We start from the raw sequence: 27,648 nt of genomic DNA on the forward strand, positions 1-27,648 counted from the left end.
ATTTATCCAAATATTGACTAACACGTTAGGTACCTGTTTCAATTTTGTAAACTCAAAGCATTTCCCCAGATTTCTGTGTCCCTATTAGGGAGGATTTATGATATACTGTTTCTCTAGTTGAGATAATGTGTCTTATTTTTCAAGAGAGTGTTTAACTCTATAACTTCTAAATAATTTGAATAATATAATATAATAATATTTGAATAATATAATATTTGAATAATATAATAAAATTTCAATAATATAATAAAATTCAAAGATAAGAAATACTTACCTTTAATATTTATTGTGGGGAAGTTAATGGAGTTAGAGATAAGAAAATAAGGATTGATGAATTAATAGAGGGAGATTTGATCTTAGTTTACTGTAGTTTTCCATTTCATTAAAGAAGAGTAATCAATTTTTCTTACTAGCAAACAAATTGTATTTTTAAAAACATCTTTAAAAACAAAATGAGTATACACATATCCCTTAAAATATGTAAAAGAAAAAAATCTCTATATTTTTTAACCGTAATGAAAGTAATTAATATATTTATATATTCTCTTAATATAATCTCTTATTCACTTTAATATAATTGTAATCATAATACACATTTAATATTTGTTTCTATTTTCCCTACTTTTAATAATATAAAATATTTACCATTTTGAAATATAGTCCTCATTGACATTCTTTTTAATGGCCACACAATATTCCACCTTGTGTTAATCATAGTTTATTAAGAAAAATCCAATAGAGATAGAGAGAAAAATTGTCTGCAGTGGCCTCTTAAATACTGGCAAACTTTAGCATTTTTCACGATTTCTTGTTTTGAAACTCAGCTATACCATCAATTGCTAAATGCACAGTATCTTCAAATTATGAGTTAAAAAGCAATCAGTCTAAAATCTTAGCATATACAAATGGCAAAGTATGATTAAGTGGCTTGAATGAAATCTGCCTGTTTGCAAAGGATAGCTCAGAACAAGCTGAATATTGAGAGACACAGATTCAACCATTTTAACGTTTTCTGTAGTTACAGTTCTCATAAGCATCTAATTTGGTTGTGAGATAATAAATCACATTTAAACTTCACAATATGAATGCACACGAAGTTTGAAATTAATTTGGTCTTAGCATAGTCCTACTGTTTTGCCTTCCTAGAACAAAGGAACATATTACTCAGTTAGGGTACCATGCAGGAATTCAGCAGATGACATAAAGTTCTCTCAGCATTCACTTAAATTTGCTTATATAGGAAAGAAAATGATGTAGAAGCAGACCAAAAAAACCCTAAATCAAAAAACTGTGTATTGACAACAACAGTGTTCATCAGAGGTTTCATATCTCTGCCCGGTTCCAGAACCCCAGGCTGAAGCTCAGTTAGGATTTGTGTAAACACCAGCAGAGCACAGCTCCAGTGGCCGGCAAGCGGTAAGCAAGGTGTCAGAGTCATCTGCAGAATAGGAGGTAAGCCTACTTGACAGGGGAGAAACAGATTAATCTGGACTGTCAAATACAGCAAATACATCAGACAGCTAAACTAAAAAATTTTGCTAAAACAGGACCAGCAGATAGTATGTTGAATTAGAACATTTAACTCTGAGAGGTGATTTGGAGAACTTGACAAAAACCTTTATTTGACATTTTACAATATAATCCACATAAATTCCTTTTCTTCATCAACAGGTCAGCAATGGAAATAATCCCTACGTAATAGTATGTGCACATGTTACAAAGGACATGAGGAAATCAGGCCACACCCTAAAACCAGGCAGGAATTCTAAGATGCATTACACATTCATTTACTTGCCACTTAAACTAGATTTGTATGGAGCATTGCATGTGTTGGCAGGCATGTGTAACACCTCTAAATTCATATTTTGAAGCCCTAACTCCTAGTACCTGAGAATGTGCCTATATTTGGAGACAGGACCTTTAAAGAGGGGATGAAGTTAAAATGAAGCTGTTAGAATGGGCCCTAATCCAGTCTGACCGCTATCCTTATACGAAGAGGAAACTGGATACACAAAGAGAAAAGTGGTCTTCTGCTAGCCAGTGAGAGAGGCCTCAGAAGAATCTAAACTGGCCGACACCTTGATCTTGGACTTCCAACCTCCAGGAATGTGAGAAAATAAATTTCTGTTGTTTAAGCCACGGTGGTATTTCGTGATCGCAGCCTGGCAAACTAATACAGCGACTTAGGCTGTGGCAGGCAGGATGAAGCTGCCCCCTTCTGGGTATCTGCCAGGACATGGTGGTAATGGGAGCTGATGGGAGCAACTTAGCTTAGTGGTGGGAGTAATATTTATGATCCAGATACAGCTGGGATCCCTCTGAGGAGGTGTGGGACACAACTCACACACTTACAACTGCCGAGCTCCTGTCTCGAGTGACATAAATTCAAAAAAATTTTTTTACTTATGTGAAAAAAGGATTTTCTTTATTTTTGTATCGAGTGTGAAGCATCACAGGCATTCAGGTGACAAGAGTCACGGGCAGATGGAAATGGCTCTGGAGATCAGGACTAGATACAGAACTGAGTGCCAATTTATAAGATTCATTTTTTAGATTTGTATAAAACGTATACAACGATATTCATAGTTTTAACCGTTCTCAAGTATACGACTCACAAGTCTAGTCACAATGTTGTGTAACCATCACTACTATCCATACCTAAAACGTTTGCATCAGTCTCAACAGAAGTTCTGTAACCTTTAAACTCTTAACTCCCCCTTTCTCCCTCCTCTCAATCCCTGATAACTTCTATTCTATGTTCTGTTGCTATGAATTTGCCTATTCTAGGGGCCTCATAAGTGGAATTACACAATATTAGCATAGGACCAATTTTTGAAGTCCTAGAAATAAGCACTGACACCCAGGGAAATACTGAAGGGGGGTGGGGGGAAGTAGCAAAGCGCCATTAGGAGAAATCAGGGAAAAGGCCCAGTAACCTGGCTCCTGCTCAGTGACACAAACCATCCTCCCCATGCCACTGATGACACTGCCAGGTGCCCGATTCCCTTTTATTCACATCGTCCCCGACACTCATGAAATCTTGTCTTTTGATAACAGCCATTCTAACAGGTGTGGAGTGCTATCTCATTGTGGTTTTGATTTCCGTTTCTCTAATATTACTGATGCTGAGCACCTTTCCATATACACCTGCTGGACATCTGAACATCTTCTTTGGTCCTTTGCCCACTTTTTAATCAGACTATTTGTTTCCTTGCTATTGAGTTGTATGAGTTCCTTATATACTTGGAATATTAACCCTTTATCAGATGTGTGGGTTGCAAAGATTTTTCTCCCATTCCATAGGTTGTCTTTTCTTGTGTTGATGGTTTCTTTTGTTGTGCACAAGCTTTTTAGTTTGATGTAGTATCACCTTTTACTTTTGATTTTATTGCTTGTGCTTTAAGTATCAGATCCAAAAAAAAAATCATTACAGCAAGACCCATGTCAAGAAGTTTTTTTCGTATGTTTTCTTCTAAGAGTTTTATGATCACAGGTCCATGCATTTCAATCTTTAATCCATTTTGAATTTCAGTGTAGTCTGCTTTTCTCTGGCAATTAACCATATGTGACTTCCTACATTCCTTGTATTTTTAGTAACGTATTTTAACTTTTCCTTTATAGTTTTTCTTAAAAGTATTTTTGTCTTGTCTCTGCAAGCATATAGTAAGCACTGTGAGACTGAAAACCACGTTTTACAATTTACCTTCCCATCACGCCAGGGTCAATACCTTGCACACATTAAGAAATCATTAACTGTTTTTGTCTGTTTGTTTTCTAGAAACTAGAGATGAAGGCAAAAAGCTCCAAGCCAAAAGAGAGAAGATAACCCAACTTCTTTGCTTGGTAATGTGACCAAGACCAGGCCACTTACATAAATTTTCTAGCCTTTGGTTACTGTGTCTCTTACAAAAGTATCTGATAATTTAGAAGATCACACAATAGCTTTACAATACTGTGATTCCAGTCTATTTTAATTAATCTTAACTAAACACATTTTCAGAAGGCATTTAAAAAAAATCAAGTATATACTTTGAAAAAATGATTCTGAATCACATTAAATAAATACTCATGCAAATTATGGTTTCTTCCCTAACAGTCTATTCGACAAATTAAAGGTCAGAAGGACCTCAGCCCAATTCATGTTCTGTGAAAATGAAATATACTGACGTCCTATATTCTCCTGGAACACATGATCTGTACCTATTTTCAGCCCACGGCTCTTCACACTCCATTGTTTAAAAATAGATCAGTTCTGAACTTTGGAGACAGACTTAGAAGGGCACTAACCTCTTTCTCGACTGTTAAGTTTGCCACTTTGCTCTAATCAAATCAGCATAAATCCGATCATGTTAAAAATAGACCTTACTTTGTACACATTCCAACAGGCTCTCATAAGCACAAGGGGATGGTTCACTGAATTTTTCTAATTAGTTTTTAGTTTTAAAGATACTACCTGCTTTTACTAAAGCGTCATCAGTCTCTGATCCTAACATTTCAATGCCAAGTTTGGAGGCTAAGACACTGTCTCCAGAAGGCTGGCTGTTAAAATGGAGGAAGAGCCTATTAGCAGATTGCATGAATAAATTCAGAAAGAAATGAGACATATGAGAAGGCTGGACTCGGTGTCCCTCCGGTGTACGGCCTAACACCCTCTGAATGACCCTCTCACAGCACTTATACACAGTTGTAATTGCTGATTTAAATTTCCGACTCTCACTTAGCTGTAAGAGCCATGAGGGCTGGGACATATTCTATTCTGCATTGAGTCATAGCAGTACCAAGACTTAAATTGCACTGGCTACTTACTGTGTGCCAGGCACTTTTCCAACTTTTTATATTTTTTGCTCATTCAATCTTATAACAATGCTGTGAGGTAGTTACCGTCCTCATTCATATTTAAAAATGTGGAAAGTGGAAAAGCATACAAGTTACAAAGTAGCCCAAAGTTGTGCACAGTAACTTGTGTGGAGCTGGATTTAAAAGAGGCTGGTGGAACCAGGGCTTTGCCCTTAACCACCATAGTAGGTTTTCACCCAGGACTTGATATATAACTGAAGGTATACCCAGAACTATTAGTGGCACTGAGACTACCATAAAGCGGATTTAAACTATTCAAAACACTGAAACTGAATAGTTCTGAGCAGCCAGGGAGAAAAGGAGCGTATCATACATGGATGGAGGGAGAGGAAAGAGGAGAGCTCTTCAGAGAAAGCTGGGACAGGTACCAACTGGGAGGAGAGGAAGTTCCTAGAGATCACTGAAGTCCAGCTTTGCAGTCTCAGAATTTTAACTAGACACAGCCACAGAGCAACTGGAGAGTGAAGATTGCAGACGATGGATGATGAATGCATCACAAAACAGTGGCTCTAACATAAAATTCCAAGCTTCTGAGTACCATCTTAAGTATTTTTCTTAGAAAACTGTAGTTGTTCCTTTACTTCCTGGCCCATGTATTTTAGTTCACAGCGAAACAAAGATAATTTTTTATGATGACTTTACAATCTCTTCCCAGACTGCTGACAATGCAGTAGAGTCAGTATTCAGGTCACATGGTCTAGACTGAGGATGAAGAATACACTGATTTATCTGCCCCTCTGAATCTTCTACACCTGGAGGTGGCTCACTACTGAGGTTTGGACAAGGAATCCAGCAACTTTTATTTTGTTAGCCACTGACAATATTCTAGGCAAAACTGGCATAGCAATCTAAGAAAAGAAGTACTTATTTCTATCTATTCCATGGATTTATTAGATTACAGACACTGTACAAAACACTTCTATACCTTTGATAATGGTACTCTGTTGGAATATTCCCCCACTACCAGGTGGACTCTGCAATAAACCATTAATGTGTGTAAATCTCGAGAAAGTTAAAAAGGAAACAAAAACAACCACATTCAAGACAGAAATTTCTGGCTTATGATGCAGATATCAAAACAAAATCACAGAGGAATCTGAAAAGGCCAACATCCTTTTGTTATATACTAGAGACAAGATACTCCATAGCATCATCTAAAGTGGTACTGAGGAAGCTGCCTGGCCACAGAACCTCGTAGTTCTGGGCATCACTTTTCTTATTAGTGCCACCACCTCTGACTTGTCTATAAAACACTCTCTCCAAGCTCTAAGAATCAATGATTCTTTGAGATGGTTTGCCAAGTGTGAGATCCTTATTAATTTGCCTTTTCTCATTTATCCAGTAAGTAATTATTTAATATGAACTATCTAGGGGCTGAAGCAATGGTGAAAAATCAAGAAAGACAAAGTCCTTGCTTTCTTGGATCCTGAGTTCCTATAGAAGAGTGGACAATTAAGTAAAAAGAGACGACAAGACAAAAGAGTGATGTGTATATAACAAAAAGGCTGATGTGATGGAGAATGACTGTGAGGGAATTAATTTAGATGAGGAGGCAACATCCATGAGACCTGAACAGTAAGAATGAGCCAGGTGTTTGTTGAAGGCATTTCAGCACTTTGTTTCCAGTGTATGAAAAAGATAAATCACCTAATTTCTGCACAGAAATGGAAGTAGAAGAACGCTCTCAATAAAGTAGTGCTTTCAAAATATCCACTAGCTGAATTAATTTGCATATGCATGATATGAGTTTTTTGTAAGAGTCTTCAAAGGTCACACAAATGAAATTTTCTGCCATTTTACATCTTAGAGATCCTTCAGATATAAAAACATTCCAACACACTGGAAAGAAAGACTGGAGAATAAAATGAATATAACATAATATAGACTTAATTGATTATGAGTGTACAATAATTTTTACATTCATAAATATTGCATTTTACTTTCTTTATTTTTAAGCCATAGGTTTTTTTGTATAAGTTTCTGAGAATTTGAAGTTTGACCTGTCCTTTCACTTTTATACATTCCTGAGTACCCAGACTTGGGTTAGCAGAAATCACTGCTCTTAAGTATACATTAGCATCTCAAATTATGCAAAATACTTTCATAAAAAATGAGCCTTCTGGACAATGAAGCATTTTAAGCTAAAAGTCTTGTTAAAATATCAGATGGTTGCTGACTTAAAACTGAATATACGATTAACAATTATACATGGTGTATGTGTATACAAAGCACATATTTTAACCTTTTATTACAAAATACATATCAAGAAATCTAGCTTTCTCTTTTTAAATATCCTAGTTTCATTCATTTGACATTCATTTTATCAATCATTCAATGTCTTTTATGTGCTGGGCACTTTTCTAGACACTAGAGGCAAAACAGGGACCAAAATACACCTTTGCATAAGTTAATGCCTTATTTTCTAAGTTGGAATACAGCTTTGGAAAGGGGGAATGATATATTTTACTATTTTTAAGTAATGTATTTTACTACTTATAAAATATTTCTTGTGATCTACCACTCTCACCTGAACAGGGCAGGTACGTAATATTCCAATTTAATAGCGAACAGGACATATTTCCATTGTTCTTATTCAACATTCTGCATCGGGCATGTCTGGTCTTTCTAGATCCAGGTTTTATTTAAATGATGACTTCTGTTAGCCCTCTGCCAATGTGTCTCCTTACTGTCCTATTCTACTCTTTCTGCTTTCCTTCTAATAAAGTCTTAACTCGACATCACATTAAATTTAGGCTTTCGTGTGATTCTGATGCTAGAAGAGCAAAAGCTGACGAGCAGATGAACTCATGGAGAACATTGTTTCTTTCACCTTTTTAAGGTGTTAAGTGTTTGAGCATTTCATGCTTCTACTTCTAGGATCTCTAATTTTATTAAGTATCCATGATTCTTACCCTGCTTTTCATTCATGATTCTGTTGAAGACCATTCACTCAGTAAATATTTAATGAGTTCCTACCACATACTAATCACTAGAGATCCAGAGATATTATGACACAGACTTTATCCTCAAGAAGCTCATAGGCTTGAAAGAGACAAACAATAATCTGACAAGTGATAAATACAGTGATAGGGAGAGAATAGGAGGGAAACTTTTTGAAGAAGGTCATGTCTGGTAAGAGTGTCTGATGGTAAGTTGAAGGTAAGCTGAGTAGAGGGGAGTGAAGACAGAGGGGAGCATGAAGAAAGGCAAAGAGGCAATCAACAACATTTCCCCCCAGGAAATTATCAACAATTCCCTGTCAATGAAGCATGAATGTAGAGAAATGAGGATGCAGGCAGGCCATGCAGCATCTCCTGTGCTATGTTAAGCAGTTTGGACTTTTTCTTGCAGGGGATAGGAGGTTATGGTTAGGTTCTAAGAAGAAAGTAACATTAAATTTGTGTTGTACATCAATCAATATGGTAGCCATGAGATGGCATGCATTTGAGCTAATTGAGATCAAAGGTAGGGATAAAAATGGTGAGTGCACTTGAGAAGTTGAGGTAAAAGATGCTGAGACACTGAACTATATAGCATTTGAAAATATAAGGAAAAATTTTTTTTCTAACTCAATGATAGAGTAGTTGTAGGAACTGAGAAAACTGAACGTATGTCTTTAAGGGGGCAAAAATGCAAAGCGGAAATTTTTTCCACTGAAAATCAGAGTAAATTAAAGTGTGGCAAGATAAAGTAGTAAATAGCACACACATTATTAAGAAAATTTTCTTCTTATTCTGATTTTACACTACTTTGAGCATTTTTAGCATCGAGAGGAATGCTTCCCATGTAAGCAGGCAGCTACTTAGGGTCTATTTTTCTGCTCACTTTCTCTGTCAGCTTTCTGTATTCCCTCAATGACATTTTAAGCTGGAATCCTTCCTTCTCCCTGCTTCTTTGAAATAAACTCTTAGTTTTATTGACGTGTCTATTGACGTGACCTTAATCCCTGATCCTGTCTCTTCCATTACCTTTGCCTGTCCTCACCAGCCTTTGAACCCCACCTGGCCACTGAGAACACAACCTGGTTCAGGTGTCTTGAGCTTCTGCCTCTTAGTGAAAGGGATTTGGATTGAAAGCAAAATCTGTGATTCAACAATGAGATAAAGCAGAGCATACTGATAGATTTTATTAATGACGTATTATTCTTTTCATATGCAAAAGTTTGCATTATACTTCTCAAAGCAAAAAAGATTTGTACATTCATATTTGATTGAGGACTCTGTAGAGAAAACAAGCTAATCAATAGCAGATATTTACTGCTGAATGGATGCAGACACTTAGGAATGGTTGTAAATGGTAAAGATGTTTGTTGGAATGAAAATATTTATTGAGAATTTGATATATGCAACATGTACTAGGAATTTCAAGACAAATTTATAGACTAAATGACTTTTGCTCTTAAAGAACTTTTAAGGCAAAAGTGGAGAAAACAAATGTGAAGAAATGGTGATAACGGACAGAATGGATAAGTAGCACAGGAGAGCAACAGACTCAGTTCACTGGGAGGTCAGAGTAAGGAGGGACCAGATCTGACCTGGAAAATCAAAGAAGGTATAAATAAAGAAATACTATTTGAACTAGATTTGCCAGTAGATGAAAACATATCTGGAAAACATATGATGCAAGTGGAGAAATTAGAATTGATTTTCGCAAAATAGTTGTACAGTTTGGCTGTAGGCCACTTTGGAACATGTAGGACAGCAGGGGAAGGTAAAGCTGGAGATTTAGTCAGGATCAGGGCCTGGAAGGGACAGAGTATGAGCCTCAGGAGGCTATATTTGATTTAATTTGTAATGTAAAGACTGAAATTTTCTGAGCAGAGACATGACTAGCTCATACACATAAAAGAAGATTAATCTGGCATCATTGCTTTAAATGGTAGTTAGAGAAAACAGACCAAAGGCTGGAAAGCAGACTAAGGGGACAGTGCCAATAGTCCATGTGTCAGGAATAAGTTTAGAGTTATGTCTTGGGAAAAGAAACAGGGGATAGGAGTGAGATGTATTGTCACAGTGAATTGACAGTATTTGGTGATTGGGTAGATGTGCAGAACAGAGAACGATTTTTTAAAAAGGCTAAAACTTTACATTCCAAATGACTTGAGAGAATAGCTAAAACATTTACAGAGAGAGACTTCAAAAGACGAATGGTTTAGTGATAGAAGATAATGACTTCAGTACACAGTTTATTATATACACAGGGTAAGGGGAGATCATGTAGCTTTTAAGAAAACAGAGCTGATGGCAAGAAGTTGGAGCTCAAATTTACAGAACTGAAGATGAGATGAACTAAATAAAAAAGAATAATACAGACATGCAAAAAAATAAATAAATAAGTAAAGACAATGGCTCAGGGATGGTCCAGTTTTAAAGACGTCCCCAACAGTGATTCAGGATATGTATTTTATTAAGAGTTTAGAAGTACCACCAATGGCACAAAGACAAAGGATTTGATGATTGAATGGTCATTGATAATTTCCAAGGAAACAATTTTAGTAACGTGGAGACTGAACTACAACGCAATAATTATAGAGCAATCTTTTGAGAAGGCTGGCAGTAAAAGAAAGGAGAGAGAGCAAAACAGTGTAAGAAACACGAACAATCAAGAGACTGTTCTTTTAACCTAGGGGTGGCCTGAACATTCCACCGGGCGGAGGGAAGACGTCCAGCGAGGGATGGAAAGGAGACGTAAGGCAAAGAGGTGGTTATTGATGTTGCAAAGTGTTTTAATGAGGTAACAGGAAACGAACTACTCACAACAGGTCAGGTCAGTGTGTAAACGGGGAGAACAAACAGAGGACGGAAGTAAAAATCAAAAAGAAGTTAAAGATACAGTTATGTGAGCATGAGGTGATAGAGTGGGAGACTGGGAAGATATGGACAATGAGGGCACAAGAAGGAATCTTGTAACTAGGGACACAGAAAATAAAACAGTATCCTGAGAATCACAAGAGGACCCAATTGTCCAGTCTTGTTAACATAAATGCCTGTAAATGGGAGAACATAAGAGAGAATAAGGGCAAAAAAGATGTTTTAATGTCAAGTTTTAATTTTTCTTTCGAATAGTGCCAAAACATAAACATGACGATTTCCCAGGGAAAGAGAAAATAAACCGTGATCATGCACAGTGGAGACTGAGGGTCATAAATCTTACCTCTCTCAGAGGATCATTGAGTTCACTGAGAATATTTTCCTCATCAAAGATTTTGCCTTGGTATCTGTGTTCATAGTAATCATGTATCTTCTGACGCATATCAGCTGGTAACTTATGGAATGACATGTATTGCTCCACTTGCTTATACTGTAAGGAAAGGAAAAAAGGAAAAAAGGAAATTAGGAAACACTGTTAGGCTTCATGAGGAATCATGATGCTACTTGGTCGTGCTATATTCAATAACATTTGAATAACAGTCGCAAAAAGAAGAAATCCTTTAAGGAGAAGGAACTAATGTACTTATTTTTAAGTTACTTATAATGTAACTTATTTTTCCTCACAGTAGTAATGCAACTACTCTGTATCACAAACTGTAGAAAGAACTTGTTTTGGTAAACACCTTCTGAAAGGAACTGTGACGTTATGGAAAAGAAGGATGAAAGGAGTACAGAGTGAATTTACAGGTATAGACCCAGAAAAGCCAGTGATGGGGCAAGGAAAAAAATGTGATGGCATTGTCTTTGGATTTTTTTTCTTTTTGTAGCTATGTTCTAAAGGTATGAAGTTGATGTTTTGCTCTTTATTTGGAGAAAGAATCTCAAAACTATGGATAGTAGCACAAAAGCCTCTACCTTAGATCTTACATCAAAAGATCAGACCCAACTAAAACTTGAATCTGGAGGCAGAAAGCTTGGCAACCGTTTGCAAGTCATAGATACTCAAGCAACACTGAAGTTCTATAAATTAAGAGAAAATGTCAGGCTTCCATTTAGGACTTAGAAAAATACCAGATGAAACTAGATCCACATAATTTTATAGCTGAAACTTGACTTAGACATTAAAGTTCATTTAAACAAGCAGTTCTTAAATTTGATGGCTGATAAAATTTGGGATGAGGTTGTCTTTTGCGAATGCAAGTTTGCAGGCTGAACTCCAGATACTGATCCCATTGAGGTATCTGCCTTTGTAAATGTATACATGTACTCTTGTACATACACATACACACTTAAAAAAATCCCTGCAAATCGAACCGAAACACAGAAGCATGGACATTACTTGGGAGCTTACTAGAACACAATTAACAGGCTTTACCTCAGACCTATGAAATCAGTAACTGCATTTTAGAAAGATTCCCCAGATGACTCGTATACATTTAAGTCTGAGAAACAGTCCCTTGATGTTTCAAATGAAGGAGTCATGGGATCACATTTTGAAAAATTTAGTTACAGCCCCCAAAATGAGTTTCATCACACAGATGATAAAATTGAGTACAAATAAAAAAGTAGGTAATAAAACTGGATGAAGATAATGGAATAAAATTCTTTTCTTAAACACAACACAATTAATGTATTATCTGTGAAATTTTTTCTCAAATCTTTTCCTGATAACAGAGCTCAGACTAGAAAATCTAGGTGACCATACTCCTTTCTTGCCCACAATTATTGTAATTGTAATTGGTAATTGATAATATACAGCTAATGAGAAACAGCATCCACTGTATTGTATTTCTTCAATTTTTTTGTGCATACTTTCCTTACACATAACATTCATATTTTTGGACATTCCCTTTTAGAGATTTGTATTCTCAAAGGAAATACAACTTTGTCATCAGATTCCTTTATTTGGTCACCAGACTGTGCCCTAAAGTATTTAAAGCCTGCAGACATATATATATACATATATGTATATATATACATACACATATCTCTCTGAAGCCACTTGATTACGACTTAGGCATTCTAAATTTAGACACCAATGCTGTCACTGTCATTGTGTGTAAGTGGCTTCTAGTATGTACTTGAGAAGGACTGGGTTAATTTTTCCTGAGAAGGTCAGAATCTGTAATTCTTCTAACCTTGGATGCCCACCCCTGAAGCCCTGGGATTCAGCCTGCTCAAGCCTTCCTGCAGCTGATCTATAGAGAAGATACTTCAGTGGCCTTTTCTACAAGATTGCTGTGTAGGATAAAGTTGATTTGCAGCTGGACTGCAAAGAAAACCAGTCTAGTTACTTTTCCTCACAGAAATCAGTAAATCCCTTTCAACTTTACTTTACCAATCTATAGTATGAGAGTGTTGCACCAAAGATCTTCCTTGCTTCTTCAGACAAAAGTTCTGTGAAAATTTCTTGTCATTTACTGAGTTCATTTGATTGTTGAGCCTATCTTACATTTTTTAAACATCCATTTACTCATAGTAATTATTGATTTGACAAGCTTTAGTGGATTGCTGTGTGCCAGTGGGTCTCAAGGTATGATTACCAAACCATCAGTGTCACCTGGGAACTTGCTAGAAATGCACATTCGTAGGTAGTCTCCACCCCAGACCTACTGAATCAGAAACTCCAAATTAGAAACTCTGGCAGTCTGTTTTAACAGGTCCTCCAGACGCTAAAATATAGAACCATTTCTATATGCCAAGTACTGTGTTATCTCAGGACATACGGAAGTACATTTGAGTGAGTAGGAAAGAAAAGAAATTCAGTTTCTGACAAGCTAAGTTTAAGATGCTCATGGTGCATCCTAATGCCTGTATTTAGGTCAGAAGAGAAAATATACACATAGTCACTGGCTAAGGGATCACTAAGGTTGTGTCAAATGGAGAGATAAAAAGAAAAAGTGGAATCTATATTTTAAAAGTGGTTGAGTCATAGAGGTTGAGCAAGTTAAGGGAACTCACATTAGCCAGCAAGATGTGAGAGCAAAACCAGAAAAACATGGTTATCAGAATCCAAAGAAGGATAAAGTTTGAAAACGGTGGTGGCACTGAAAAGGAGTACATTCTAAGAACAGAGGTATCGGACCATGGTCAGTGAATTTGCGAATTACGTAGTAATCTCTGTTAGAACACAACACTTACTGAAAACAGGAGCCATTTCTTTTTATCTGTTTCCCTCATACATAACAAGACTTGCAAGAATGAATAAAAATATCACCTTTGTGTGATGTGAAGAAATAAAGATAACAAATACATTTTTGAAGAAGACACCTCGTGGTAGGTGGATAATGAAATAAACCAGATGTTAGAAGTTATGCATAAGCTGGCAGAGTAAAAAATCATAAAATGGCAGTTTCTGTTAATTTTAGTAATATACTACATGCAAAAGATGACTTGATACTTTGAATATCACTGATGAATAGATTTTTGAAAAGCAAAGGTGCAAATACAATTCTTTCTTGAATATATAAAATCAAAAGTTCATCTCATCAGATTTAGAAGACTATGAAACAATTTACCATTTAAAATTCTAATGTACTTTGGTGTTTTAAATGTTCTATGCAATTAACATAATGTATATATAAATAATGCAAGCACATGATATTGTAGGGCTTCAGAACAGGCCTCCCCAAGATGTGTCACTTTGGCACGTGGATCATGTTGTGTTAAAGGCAGGGCAGGCCCTGTGGGCTCAAGAGAAACTACTGCTCCTCCCTTAACCACCTAGAATGATGTAAATTGGGGATTTTTTTCCCAGAAAAAGAGTTATCACAAGAGATAAATTTTATTTAAGTGGCCCCATCTGTATGGCAAGCCAAAGATCTAATTGCTTAGTTTGTCTGTATCACTAGGCATCTTGGGAAGCACTGAATTACTGTACAACAGTGGGCTTTATGACAGCTCAGGGCATCTTTTATAATGTAACCCATACCCACAGCAGACTCAGCCTGTGGACTGTGTGCATGTCACTTAACTGTCATTTCATCACTTTTTAAAGTTTTTTTTTTCTTGCATAAAGTTTTTACATAGGGAAACTCTCAATGATTCCAGAAACAATTATTAATGGTAAGACTTTTGCCACCAAAACTCAGCTTCCTTCCTGCAGTGCAGCACAGTCTTTGGAGATGATAGTAAATGCTCCCAGGTAACCTAAGACAGGGAATCTAAATTCCTACCTTAACATTAAAAAATAATACAACATAGCATAATATCCTGTTTAACAAAAACTCTACCAGTTTTATGCCATGGCTAAGAATATACCTTTCTTAATTAATATTGGCATATACAAATACCAAGTTCCTCAAGATATTTATATGGAATCTCATTAGAAAATAAATTTAGCTTCAGTTTAATAAAATGCTGACAAATAGCAGTACTTCAAATAATAAACTTATTATGGATAATTATCAATAAATATTTGTGGAAAAAATATATATGTAATGAGTTTCAAAAACATATGCCATCCAAAATAAATTACCCTGTCCTCTTTAGAATATATTTGATAATAACTATTTTACCAGTACATTTCCAAAATATTCTATTTTACTTACATAATTTATAATATTCATTTAATTTTTTATGAATAGGCAAAAAAGAAAAGTATACATATTATTATACTAAATATAGGCAAAATTAGATAGATATTTAACGGTTTTACTCATTATTACATATACTTTGCATTATGCATCTCCAGCACACACCAAAACCAATTTTTTTAATTGAAGTACAGTTGATTTACAATGTTGTGTTAATTTCTGGTGTACAGCATAGTGATTCAGTTATATATATATTCCTTTTCATATTCTTTTTCATTATAGGCTATTACAAGGTACCTTATATAGTTTCCTGTGCTATATAGTAGGACCTTGTTGTTTATCTATTTTATATATAGTAATTAGTATCTGCAAATCCTGAACTTCCAATTTATCTCCCCAACACCTGCCTTTCCCCACTAGTAACCATAAGCTTGTTTTCTATGTCTGTGAGTCTGTCTCTGTTTTGTAAATAAGTTCATTAGTGTTCTTTCTTTTCTTTTCTTATTATTTTTTTTTTTTAGATTTCACATAAAAGTGTTATATCATGTGATATTTCTTTTTTTTCCTGGATTACTTCACTTAGTATGACGATCTCCAGGTCCATCTATGTTGCTGCAAATGGCATTCTTTTATTCTTTTTTTATGGCTGAGTAGTATTCTACTGTGTGTGTGTGTATAAGATATTTGTTTATTTTTAAATGTAGGATCAAAATAGAAACCATGGCTTCAGTTACAATGTATACAAATGGCAAAACTAAAAATATATTTGTAAAACATAAGATAGCTTAGTCATAAATCCAATGATGACTGGCTTAAATATAAAAACAAAGAAAAAAGTAACTGATTGATTATTGGTCTCTGAAAGGAAATTTCAAATATTCTGTTTTTATTAATTATTATTTTTTCATTGCATTTAAAATCATTTGAATATACAAAACTTACATTAATTTTTCATTCTGTAAGAAAAATGTCATTTTAGGCATCATTTTATATGTTGTATTTATACTAAGCATGAAGCATATTTTAATTCAACTAGATTTTTAAACTAATTGCTATTTAACAATTTTCTAATAATTACCTATAATACAACAATGCTTTAATTGCACGCCTAAATATGCAGTGGTTTATACTAAACGTGTAATTCATTTTTTATTGTTATTCATTGCCTTCTATTTACTGTCAACACAAAGGTGTTTTATTCTTTAATTAAAAAAAAAACTATTCCAAAAACAAGAAAGTGAAAAGTATGTTTTTAGAAATAAGAATTACACTCATGTTACTTTGAAAATCACAATAAACATATAGTTTTTAAGAAGGGTGTCACCATAATAACATCTATCTCTGTATCAAACCTGTACTAATGTCAGGAAATGAAGGCTGCAAAAAACTCTCGTGGTTTAACAAGCTCTGGAGGCAACACAAAAGCTGTTTTGTGAGTATCCTCTGTTTTTCTTTTTGTTTGCTTCTCTGAATATTTTTCCCTAATATCTGGCACAAACTTTAATATATTCAAATGACATGGGGATCTTGTGAACTAGAAATTCACATTCAGTATGTCAGGGCTGGAACTGAGATTTGGCATTTCTAACAATGCCTTAGGTGATGCTCATGCTGGCTAGCAGAACATCACAGTAGTAAGGATCCAGATTGGACTAGATGGGCCATTTGTGCTCCCCTAACACCAAGCCCATACCCTGGCTCTTCGCCACTATCATAACTGCTTATTAAATTGTCTGAATTCTCTGCTAGATCGTAACGTCATTGAAGGCAGGGGTATTGTCTACTAGGCCATAAGGATCTCAAGGTATCTCCTTACCATTGTATCTCTATTCTCTTAAACAGTGACTCATATACAGTAAGTGTTCAATATTTGCTGAATTGATTAGTTATATATATTCTAGAATATTCATATTTGTAAACTATATTGCTTAGTTTTGATTTGAAGTCCTTTTTTTAAGTACTAGCAAAAATTCCATTTTTCTTTGGTAAGGCCAAATATATGTTAAACATTCAAATTACTTTTACTACTTTTTAAAAAATTTTAACGATACATTGCAGAGAAAAATCAGACACCTATTCATTGTGACAAAATGCCCAGTCTTTTGTTTCTTCCTGAGGATAATATGGTTTATTTGAAGTAGCTCAAAGATCTATAACATACTACTTTAACTTTTAATTTAAATAATTCATCATTTAATTTTTAAAAATTAATATTTATTTATTTATTTACTTTTGTGAGGGAAGATAATTAGGTTAAAAATTAAATGGTGAAGTACAAAATATTTACTAAAGCATAAAACCTATTGGTTATAAATCTAGAGGTAATATTTCACCTCAAGGTTGAAACTTACATGATTGCAGCTTTTAGACTAATAATCTGGGGTAAAATGATTAAAAACTGTATAAATTTATAAAATATTAGGTACACTGATTGTTAGCAGTATGTCGTGTGTGTGTATAGGCGGGTTCTTCAATGAAAAGATGCAAATTTAGTTATGCTGCGCTTCCATTGGGAAGATAATTTTACTCTGCAATGAAGAGCTAAACATCTCTGTTAATAATGTTTTTCCAATATCCTCTTTCCACCACCCTCATCCAATCTTTTAAACTTTTACTGATGGGTAATAAATTATTTACATAAGCCCTATATAAGTGCATTAAAAAGATTAATAGTTTGAAGGTAAGGACATTATTTAAATATCACTGATATTCTTCATTATTTCTGGTCAAAATATTTCTTAGCATTAGTAATAGCTTGATTTACTTTTGAAAGTCTCTCTAGGTTGTTTTTAAGACAACTGTTTCTATTTCACTGTCCATAGCTTTCCAAATTTAAAGCAACTGAATATCTGAAGATACATAACAATTACTAAGAGTAAATGTCATCTGGAGAATAACTAAAAGAAGACAATGAATTAATGACTCATCAACAAATTACCATGGAGAAGCAACACATTTGATGAAGAAAGGAACTCTTACAATGCTTAACATTTACACTCTTTTGGATTAATTTGTTTTTCAAAAGTGAACAATTCTAACAAAGATATCATTCCTTCTGTACAAATTAAAAGAATAATATTCTTTAAGTACACAATATAAAACACAGTTGAAATGGATATTATTATCCATTATCTGTTATTACTCATTAAGTCTGACATGATGTGATATTAGGAAGCAATGAAGCAGCACATACATATATTAAATACAACCAATCAAAATCCATGTTTCAGACCCAAGTATTAATTAGTTGTCAGTTTCATCATGGAACAATTTAAATATCTCTGCTAATCCAGTGGAGAAGTTACATTATATAATTACTACAATAACCTTTGGTAAATATCTACTAGAGAGTAAAGAGATGTTATTAGAAAAAGTGCTAAGTATAGCACTGCAGAATGAGAAAAAGAATGGAGGTCTTGTTTAAGCAAAGCTCAGCCTTTAATCAAAGGTGAGTATTTGTGATTGAGATTAAAAGAAAACATACAGACACACATACACAAATATACAGGTATATGTTTGTATTTTGCATATATATATATCAACACAGAGAAATATAAATTTCTGAATATAAGCTTACATAAGTAATTCAAATTGAATAATAGTAGTTTGAACTGGCAATGGCTTATTAACATTTATTGACAGTGCTTTTGAGTTTGATAGCAAACCAGCACCATAAACATCATGTGTAATAATGCCAAGGGAAAGGAAATACTTTCAGAAAACCAATCATAGAATTTATAAAAGATAAGGATCCAAACTTTAGCAACTCTAACCCTATAAAACTAATACTCTTTGGTTAATATAAAATTTGGCTTTCCAGAAGCAAACCAACATCATAAGTTCCAAATTACGTTTTCTGAAGTAGAGAGAGATGACAAAGACTTCCAACCTAATTAGCATAAATTCAAAAAATGCCTTATTAAAGTTAGAACAGTTTAGCAGAACAATGTAAAACATGCTTGCCAGAGAAACATCTTAGCAGAGGATGAAAGCAGCTGCTTACAAAATATTGGACCTAACACAATGCCAGTGGTACCAGATACAATATGAAGATGAGTCAAAACATGTGTTATCAGGCTTGGCATTAGCCAAGCAAAGTGAAGCAGATCAAAGAAATGGACCAGTAGGTCACTGGATAGCCATCGTCAAAGACATTTGAGCAGAGACGGAAAGTGAAGCAGTTTCCAATTCTGTTCTACTCAACCATAAAGGGGCCAGGAGGTTTCATTGTTCCTAATCATCAATAAGATTTTTTGTTAACTTATTCTGATAGGACTAGATTCTGCTTCATTTGGTATTTATGGCCTTAAATTGTAATTTCTCAAAATCATCTGAAGCTTCAAGATGATGACGCTAGTTTAACCCTTTTTTTTTTTTCAGCCCAATACTGAACGGCCTTAAGGAGGTACATTCAATCAGTAGTCATTGCTAATGAGCATCTTTTTAACCAGGTGTTTTGCCAGGCATTTTCCTATAATTTAGCTGGGCAGCCTAGTGGGTTACAGACATTTTAAATAGAAATGACAACTGATAGAGGAATTTGTAAGTTATTCTAGAGCCCCTCTCTGTATCAACATTCATTGATAAAGAATGCTGTCTTTTCCTAGTTTCCTGGCTTTATAGATATATCCATATTTCAGACCCAAGTATTGATCAGTTGTCAGTTTCACCATGGAACAATTTAAATATCTCTGTTAATCTGATGGAGAAGTTACATTATATAATTATATACATATAAAAGGTGAAGTCCTCAATGTATGTCTGCAGACTAGACTTCTTTCATTCAGATTTATATGTCCAGTTGCCTAATTGGCATCTCCACTTGGATGTGTAATAAGGACATCCCATTTAACACATCCAAAACTGAAATTCTTCCCCTAAACCTCATTTTACCAGATCACACCTCATCTCTCCCTTCAGATAATGATAACTTCCTACCAGTAGCTGAGACCAAAAACATTGCAGTTGGTTTTACCATATCTCTTTCTCTAATACACCACTTTCATAGGTAAATCTTATTTGATGCCTTTTTTTTTTTGCTTTGCAGTTTACTGAAGTAAAATTTACATATAATAAAATTAACACTTTAAGCGTACATTTCTACAAGCAATCACTGCCATATCCAAATTTTAGAACACTTCTATCACTCCCCCAAATTCCCTCATTCTCCGTTGTGGTTACCCTACACTTCCACCCCTGGTCCAAGGAAACTACTGATCTATTTTCCGTTACTTGTTTTGCCTTTTCCATAACTTTACATAAGTGAAATAATACAATATGCAATCTTTCACATCTTGTCATTTTTTCACTTAGCATGATATTCTGCAGTACATTCATGTTGTTGCACATACCAGTACATATTCTTTTTTAATTGCTGAGTAATATTCCTGGATCTGCTTTTTTAATATATTCACTTATTCATCCTTACTCCTATAAACTTGGTCCAACTCACCACCATCTCTTATGTGGATGACTTCAATAGTCTTGAATTGGTCTCTGCTTTAACTTTTGACTAAAATTTATTCTCAAACCTATACTAGTATTGTCCTTCTAAAACGTAAGTCTGACCATGTCATGTCTGTTGAAAATCCTCCAAGGATTCTCGTCTTAGAGTGAAAGCTGAAACCTTTCAGTGATCTACGAGTCCGTAGGTGACCCAGACTCCTCCTGCTTCTCCTAATACCATTCCCCTTCCTCACTGAACTCCAATCTGATTGGTACCTTAAACCTGGAAATACAGGAGAGAGCACAAGAAAGTACCAGAGTTTCAGAGAAGACAAGGAATAATATATCATATATTCCTGACTCATCAGTCTTCCTCAGTGGTGAGACATTTAAATCCTTAAAATGAGATAAATTGTAGAATATACTGTAAAATTTAAACTTTTAAATAAACTTTCATATTGAGACCAGTGGCTTTAGTCTATAGTCCAAAACCTTCTGGTGTACGTGTTTACATTTCTCTGCACTTTAATTGTACTCGGTAAACAAATGAGGAAATCATTGGCTTAATTGATCATTCTGGATCATGAGCTTAACAAAACTGAATCATTGCTCAAGCTGAGCTAAGGCTGATGCAGGAGCACCTCCAAGAATGGTTAATTTTAGCTCTGTATTTTGCTAAATCAAGTTTCCAAGTTAGTAACAACAACAACAGCAACACAATACACTACGCGAGAGGATTCAGTGTTTGACTAAAATTTTACTTTCACTGGATGGAATTAAAAAAGACTCAGCTAATTTTTATTGGAGAAAAATAAAAATGGTATGACATCCATGTTTCTTTTAAAAATGTAGCAGTCTATTCATGTGGCTCTATTTCACTGCTAATGGAGTATATCAAAATACTACAGTGTGAAAAACAGAACTATTCACACATTTGTTTAATAACAAATATATTTCCCTAATATCAAATTGTAAAAAAGCAGAATGGAATAAAACCCCTGAAAGTGAAAATAAACTTGGGATCAGCAAACTACTATAAAATAAAGTGTTAACTATAAGACATGACTCATTCAACTCCCAGTTTTCCCAACTTAAACAGTATATTCCAGCATTTTAATTTTCACCGATACTAACACAGATATTTTCAGCACTTCAGAAAACACAGAGCACATCTCCAACATCATACTATAGTTTAGACTAGGAAAAACTGTTGAAATATAAGTTGTTTTGAGATAGGAAGGGGGCAGGGCACAGCCATTCAAGGAATAATACACCAATTAACAGCAGAATGGTGAAAGATTCAACCCCTGTAGGCCTTAAGGCTCAAGATGGTGGGAGATTTGACTTCCAGTAGACCTTCAGCTTCATTATACGCCCATTGTAATACATTAGCATGGTGAATAGCATGCCCGCAGGCGCCATGACAGTTCCAAGGCTAGCCACAAAAGGTCAAAGTGTGGGAAATGGCCAACTTCCTGGGAATCCCAGCCTCTTCCCCAGGCTAGTTAGACTGATTCTTCCACTTAGTAGCATATGAAGCCACTGAGCCCATAAAACCCAGCAACACGGAGCCTAGTGGTGTCCCCCTCTCTCTCCCTCTTTGGAGACGGCCCACACTCTGTCTATGGAGTGTGTACCTACTTTTACTCTAATCTGAGCACCCAACCCCACCCTCATGGCCCTTCTCTTGCTTTTTGATGTATCTCTAAATGAATCTACCTTCACTCAACTGTGGCTCCCTCTTGAATTCTTCCCTGCAGGAAGCCAAGGACCCACACTTGGCAGGGCATATCTCAGGGTCTCAACCGAAGTCTGGGGCACGGCCCCCCTCACACCCTACATCCATTTTTCCTGTATCTCTTCTGTACTTTAGCATCAAGTTTTTAAGGAAAGAAGAGGTTACTGGAGGTTATAAATAAATGAAAATACAAGTTAAATGTTTAAATATTAAAACCTATATAGATTTTGCCTGGTATTTGAGAGCTTTTATCATCATAAATTTTTTCCTAAAGTAGACTAATGTTTACTATTCATTACATTTATGTACCTCATTATTCTTTTCCAAGTACTTTCTCTACAACTCTGTTAGGCCACAGAAAACCGTGACAGAGCAGACACTAGAAACATTTTCTTTCAATTGCACAATGGCACTCTTAGCTAAACACAAAACACATAAAAATGCTAATGATAAATACTGTTCCAAGTGTATATAATTATAAAAGAAATAAAAAGACAGTAGAGTGACGACTAAGTCAAACAGGCCATTTAATAACTTAGATCCTCCTTTTCATTCTTTTTACCAACATTCCACAAATGCATGTATTTGTTTAGTTCCATGGTTGTCTTATTTTTATTTAAAAAACTAATGAAAAGGGGAAGACTAAATCAAGGCTAGAAAAGAAAAGGAGTCAGGGAATATACTGAATAAGCAGACATGTGGACAAGAAGAATTATTAGAAGGCAATCTACATTTTTAGAATTTAGTGGGTGATGACAGTAATAGTGATAACGTTTCTTTGGTAATTTACAGTTTACAAAGAACATTTACTCTTCCCAGCTACCACATGAGGTAGGCAGAGCAGACATGGTTATGTTTATATCCTTGTGAAAAGACTGAGACTCACAGGAGGGAATTAACACTCCGAAGGCCATACAATAATTGCACTGAGGAACTGAAACTCTGACTCATGTTCTTCACACACAGAACGTGTACCCATATTTTCTGTGGATTATGTGTTCCAAGATGTTAACAAAGGCAGTGAAAATATGGTGTAACTTCCTGACATCATTATTTTTAAAAGGTTTCCAGGTGATTCAAATGTTCAGCCCAGGTTAAGAACTACTGGTCTAAAATAAGAAGAAAACAACCAGAAGTTTATAAAATGAGAAAAAAAATATGTATATGAGGACTCATTGAGAAAAGCAAGCATGCTATTCTGGAAAAGAAAGTATTTGAAAGAGAAGGTTTGACTTACTGTGCTCTGGTCTGGCTAGGAGCTAGAGAGATAAAGATGCTAAATTAATAGACAGCTTGATATTCAAAAAATTAAAACATTTCAAAATAAATGTGTGCCTTGTGAAGTCAGTTCTATGTCAAGGAAAGTGCTCAGGCAAAAATGAACAACTATAGCTCAAGGAAAATGGTCGAAACCAGTAACATAAATTAAGAGATATAAGAGATCATTCAAAGACTCTTAAAATTTCAAGATAGTTTTACACTTTCTCAATTGTCTTGAACCTCATTTCCATTCTTCAGTTCATGGTTAGTTAAAATACTATTTATTGGTTAGTATTTTAAAAACAAATGTGTTCATTTTAAAAATGGCTTCTGAACTTGGTCTTGTAAAATTTAAGGAAGAAATGTATTTCCATGGACTGAAGATAATGCCTTGTGTCCAACCTAATTAGTAGCAATTCCCTGCACTGGCACAAAGACACTGAAATATGGCCAAGGAAGTTCAAATATAAAAGGGCACAAAATTAAAGTATTATTATAAACATTAAAACTATAAATGCAAAGATAATGAAGACATATTTCTTTGTCTCCCCAGAAATCTTGAGTTTGGAGATCTCTGCACAAACAACATTAAAACTCTCTTGTTCTAAATCTTTCTCCAACCCTCTACTTCGTGGCCAGAGTAAACAGAGCATACTGAACATAATTTAAACCACTCTTGATGATTCACAGTAATCATTATGAATAATACTTCCTATACTATACATGGTACAGTGGTTACTGCCTGGCTTTTTCCCAGGGCTTCTGCTTCATTTCTCATCTCAGAGGCTCCCACATTACTTAGTTCTGTTGGCTTTCCACTAAGCCGTCCTTGCCTATAGCTGTTGGTGTTTTTCTAGCTCCTTTCTCTGTGATCTGATCTATCTTTTAACTGTAATTCTCCAAATAGTTAGGGGTCTGTTTTGCATATAATCACCTGCAACCTGAACTTTATGGCCTTACAGTCCAACTGCTTAGAAAAACAATGGCTTTTTGTAAAACCAGCTAAAGAGATGTTAAGTACTTGAGGAGACAAGAAATGCAAACACTTCTTATACCTACATGTCCATACCTATTTCCCTAAGACTCAGGGGTGTTTTATGTTAATTATTTTTGGCTTTGGGAGTGACCCATTTGAAGTCAGGTAGAAGTTGGAAGTCAGGTAGCTGTGTGATTGGGTGCTACTATAAATGTGTAATGCTGTAACAAATTAGATTGTAGCTACAAACCCAAAACTAGTGGAAGAAAATCTCCCAAGAAGGCTATATTAAAATATAGTATCTAATATTGTAAATAATTGTTAGCATATACCCTGAAAATCTGTATGTAGAATAAAAAGTCATATAATTTTAAGATTTCCTCACCCTGTATCCCCAACCAGTACTACACATTAATGAATTATGTTTATAAGGGTGACCCAACAGGAACTTACAGTGGTTTTTGGATCATCCAAGGGAAATTACCATATTTAGCAGAAAAAGAGACATTCAGAGCTGGAGGGCACCACAGAGATCATTGTTTTCAAGTCTCTCATTTCACAGATTAAGAAAAGAAGCCCAGAATGGCAAATTCATTTATACAAATTTCACATCTAGTTAGTAAATATCAGGAATAAAACCAGGTCTCTGAATTCTTAATGTAGTGCCTTTTCATTATCTCCAAGGTCACCACACTAGTCAGTAAGGTTTATTATTCCTTGGTACTATGAAAAAGGGTGATTCTTGGGTCTAAATTTTAAAGCTCTTGCTGTGGTGTGAATACTTGTGTCCCCTCGAAATTCATGTTTAAACCTAAGCCCCAAGGTGATAATATCAGAAGGTGGTGCTTTGGGAGGTGATTAGGTATGAGGATGGAGTCCTTATGAATGAACAGAATTAATGCCCCTATACTAGTGGCCCAAGGAAGCTCCACTGCCCCTTTTGCCACATGAGATTACAGCTGAGAAGGCACCATCTGTGAACCAGAAACAGACAATACAAAACACTGAATCTGCCTATGCCTTGATTTTGAATGTCCCAGCTTCCAGAACAGTGAGAAATAAATTTCTGCTGCTTCTACGCCATCCCATTATAGTCTTTTGTTATAACAGCGCAGACTAAGACAATCGTGTTAACTATAAGAATTAATACACTAGAAAACTAATTTCCTTAACAGCACCACGTAAAGAGACATTTAGAAAATGTTCCTAGAAGCAGAAAGTGTTCCCTTTTGGTGCCACAGCTTGTGTTTCCTCCTGAGCTTGAAGATGAGGCTGGACCAGACATCAGAACTCGTTCTCCATGTGGGGCTCTGTAAGTTACTGGTCTCCATCCATCCATCCATCCATCCATCCATTCATTCATTGATTAATGTTACAAGGTTAGGTCACGAGTATTTGTTTTTTTTAATCACTTGCACTTTTCTATAATATGTTCCTCTTAATCGGCAACATAGGAAAATATTCACTGAATATAGTCTCTGAACTGTGTATCAGAGAAGTAACTTTTTTTCTGAAAGTGAAACATTATAATGACCTTCATTTTCTTGTGTTTGAAACCACATAAAAGAAATATTCTTGTTTTATTACTTGGATTTTTTCCAAATATAAGTTAAATATATTGAGCCAATTTAGAAGTTACTAACTAATAGATTCTAGGTTAATACTGTAAAGTTATTTTTTTCAAGAATAAAATCATTATTATACTGGTAAAATGTGTATCTCTTTCCTTCATATTTTTTTTGTTAAATTGTAAGTTACAAATAACAATTTGTCCCTATGAAATAAGAGGAAAAGATTTCAAGGATAAGAATAATAATAGGCAATAACATTTTGGCTTCAGTTTTAAGTGGGTCTCATTTGAAAAGGAGTAAATCAATCTTGACTAAAGTTGAGACAGAAGAAAGACTTTATATTCATAATCTCAGTGGCCAAAGGCAAATTATTTAGACATCTGTTTAATTTTATTCATTTTATTTAAGAAATGTGCTCAGTGCTAACTATGCACCAATGACATATTTACTTGGTGGTCCAGGACTTAAACAGAATTTAAAATCACTCTTTCTGGTCTCAAAGGAAATTTCAATACAGTAAAAAAAATATATATATATTGTGATGGCATAAAATGGCTGAGATAAAATAGGAGCTAATTCTGGTTAATCTTGAAAATCTAATATTAATGTATAATTTTGAACATTAAAAATTAAGTTAAATTTAGAAATGTTTCCTAACTATGGCTCCCATATCTCAACTGAATTCATTTTTTAACATAAGAAGCAATAATAAATTGCTAACAAATAATTGTCCAAAATAAATAAAAGTGAGATTTTGTTTCACATTCATAATTTCAAACAAGCTATGAGACAATAGTGAAAGATGAATTAATCAAAACAGCCTTGGATTTTGGTTTAGAAATGAAAGGGAATGGGCTGGATAAAGTCTACAATTATACTATAACAAAAATAAACAATATTTTATCTTCATAATTAATCCAAAGCAGCAAGGTATTTCTCAGTTGCCATGAGTATCTTATAAAAAGTCCCTCTATTTTTTTTTGCCTTCTCAAGGAAAGAATATCAATTAAAAAATCATGATTACCATAAATCTATGTAAGATTTATGAAGAAAGCTTAGACTAACAAATATTTCCCTAGAAGGGATATCAAGGGGCTTGTGTAGAACCTCAAGGCACTATGGAATACAATCTTAGGTTTCCTTTTGACTGGGTATCTGCTAATTTATTCAGCTACTACTTGACAGCAGGCAGAAGTATAGCTGTATCTAAAAGTTTGTAGTAAGAACAAATAGGAAGCATAGGAGTTGTTGTTTAATGGGAATAGAGTTAATGTTTAGGATGATTACAAAGCTCTGGAAATGCATAGTGGTGATGGCTGCATATATTAATAAAAAAAAGAGTGAGGTGGATTTACAACAGATTCCAACTATTCAATAGTAAAAAAACAACAACAAT

The 27,648-nt window shown here is 34.8% G+C and overlaps 1 protein-coding gene across 1 annotated transcript in view; it reads right to left on the reverse strand.

Annotated features, from left to right (window-relative positions):
* HCN1 (hyperpolarization activated cyclic nucleotide gated potassium channel 1) overlaps positions 1–27,648 on the reverse strand; it is a 323,656-nt gene that overhangs the window by 45,661 nt on the left and 250,347 nt on the right. Inside the window, exon 5 of the mRNA XM_010974280.3 lies at positions 11,011–11,157. Coding sequence (XP_010972582.3) covers positions 11,011–11,157 — 147 coding nt within the window. The remainder of the gene's footprint in view (positions 1–11,010; positions 11,158–27,648) is intronic.

The sequence above is a fragment of the Camelus dromedarius genome, chromosome 3 (genome assembly GCF_036321535.1).
Source record: "Camelus dromedarius isolate mCamDro1 chromosome 3, mCamDro1.pat, whole genome shotgun sequence".
NCBI classification, from domain to species: Eukaryota; Metazoa; Chordata; class Mammalia; order Artiodactyla; family Camelidae; genus Camelus; species Camelus dromedarius.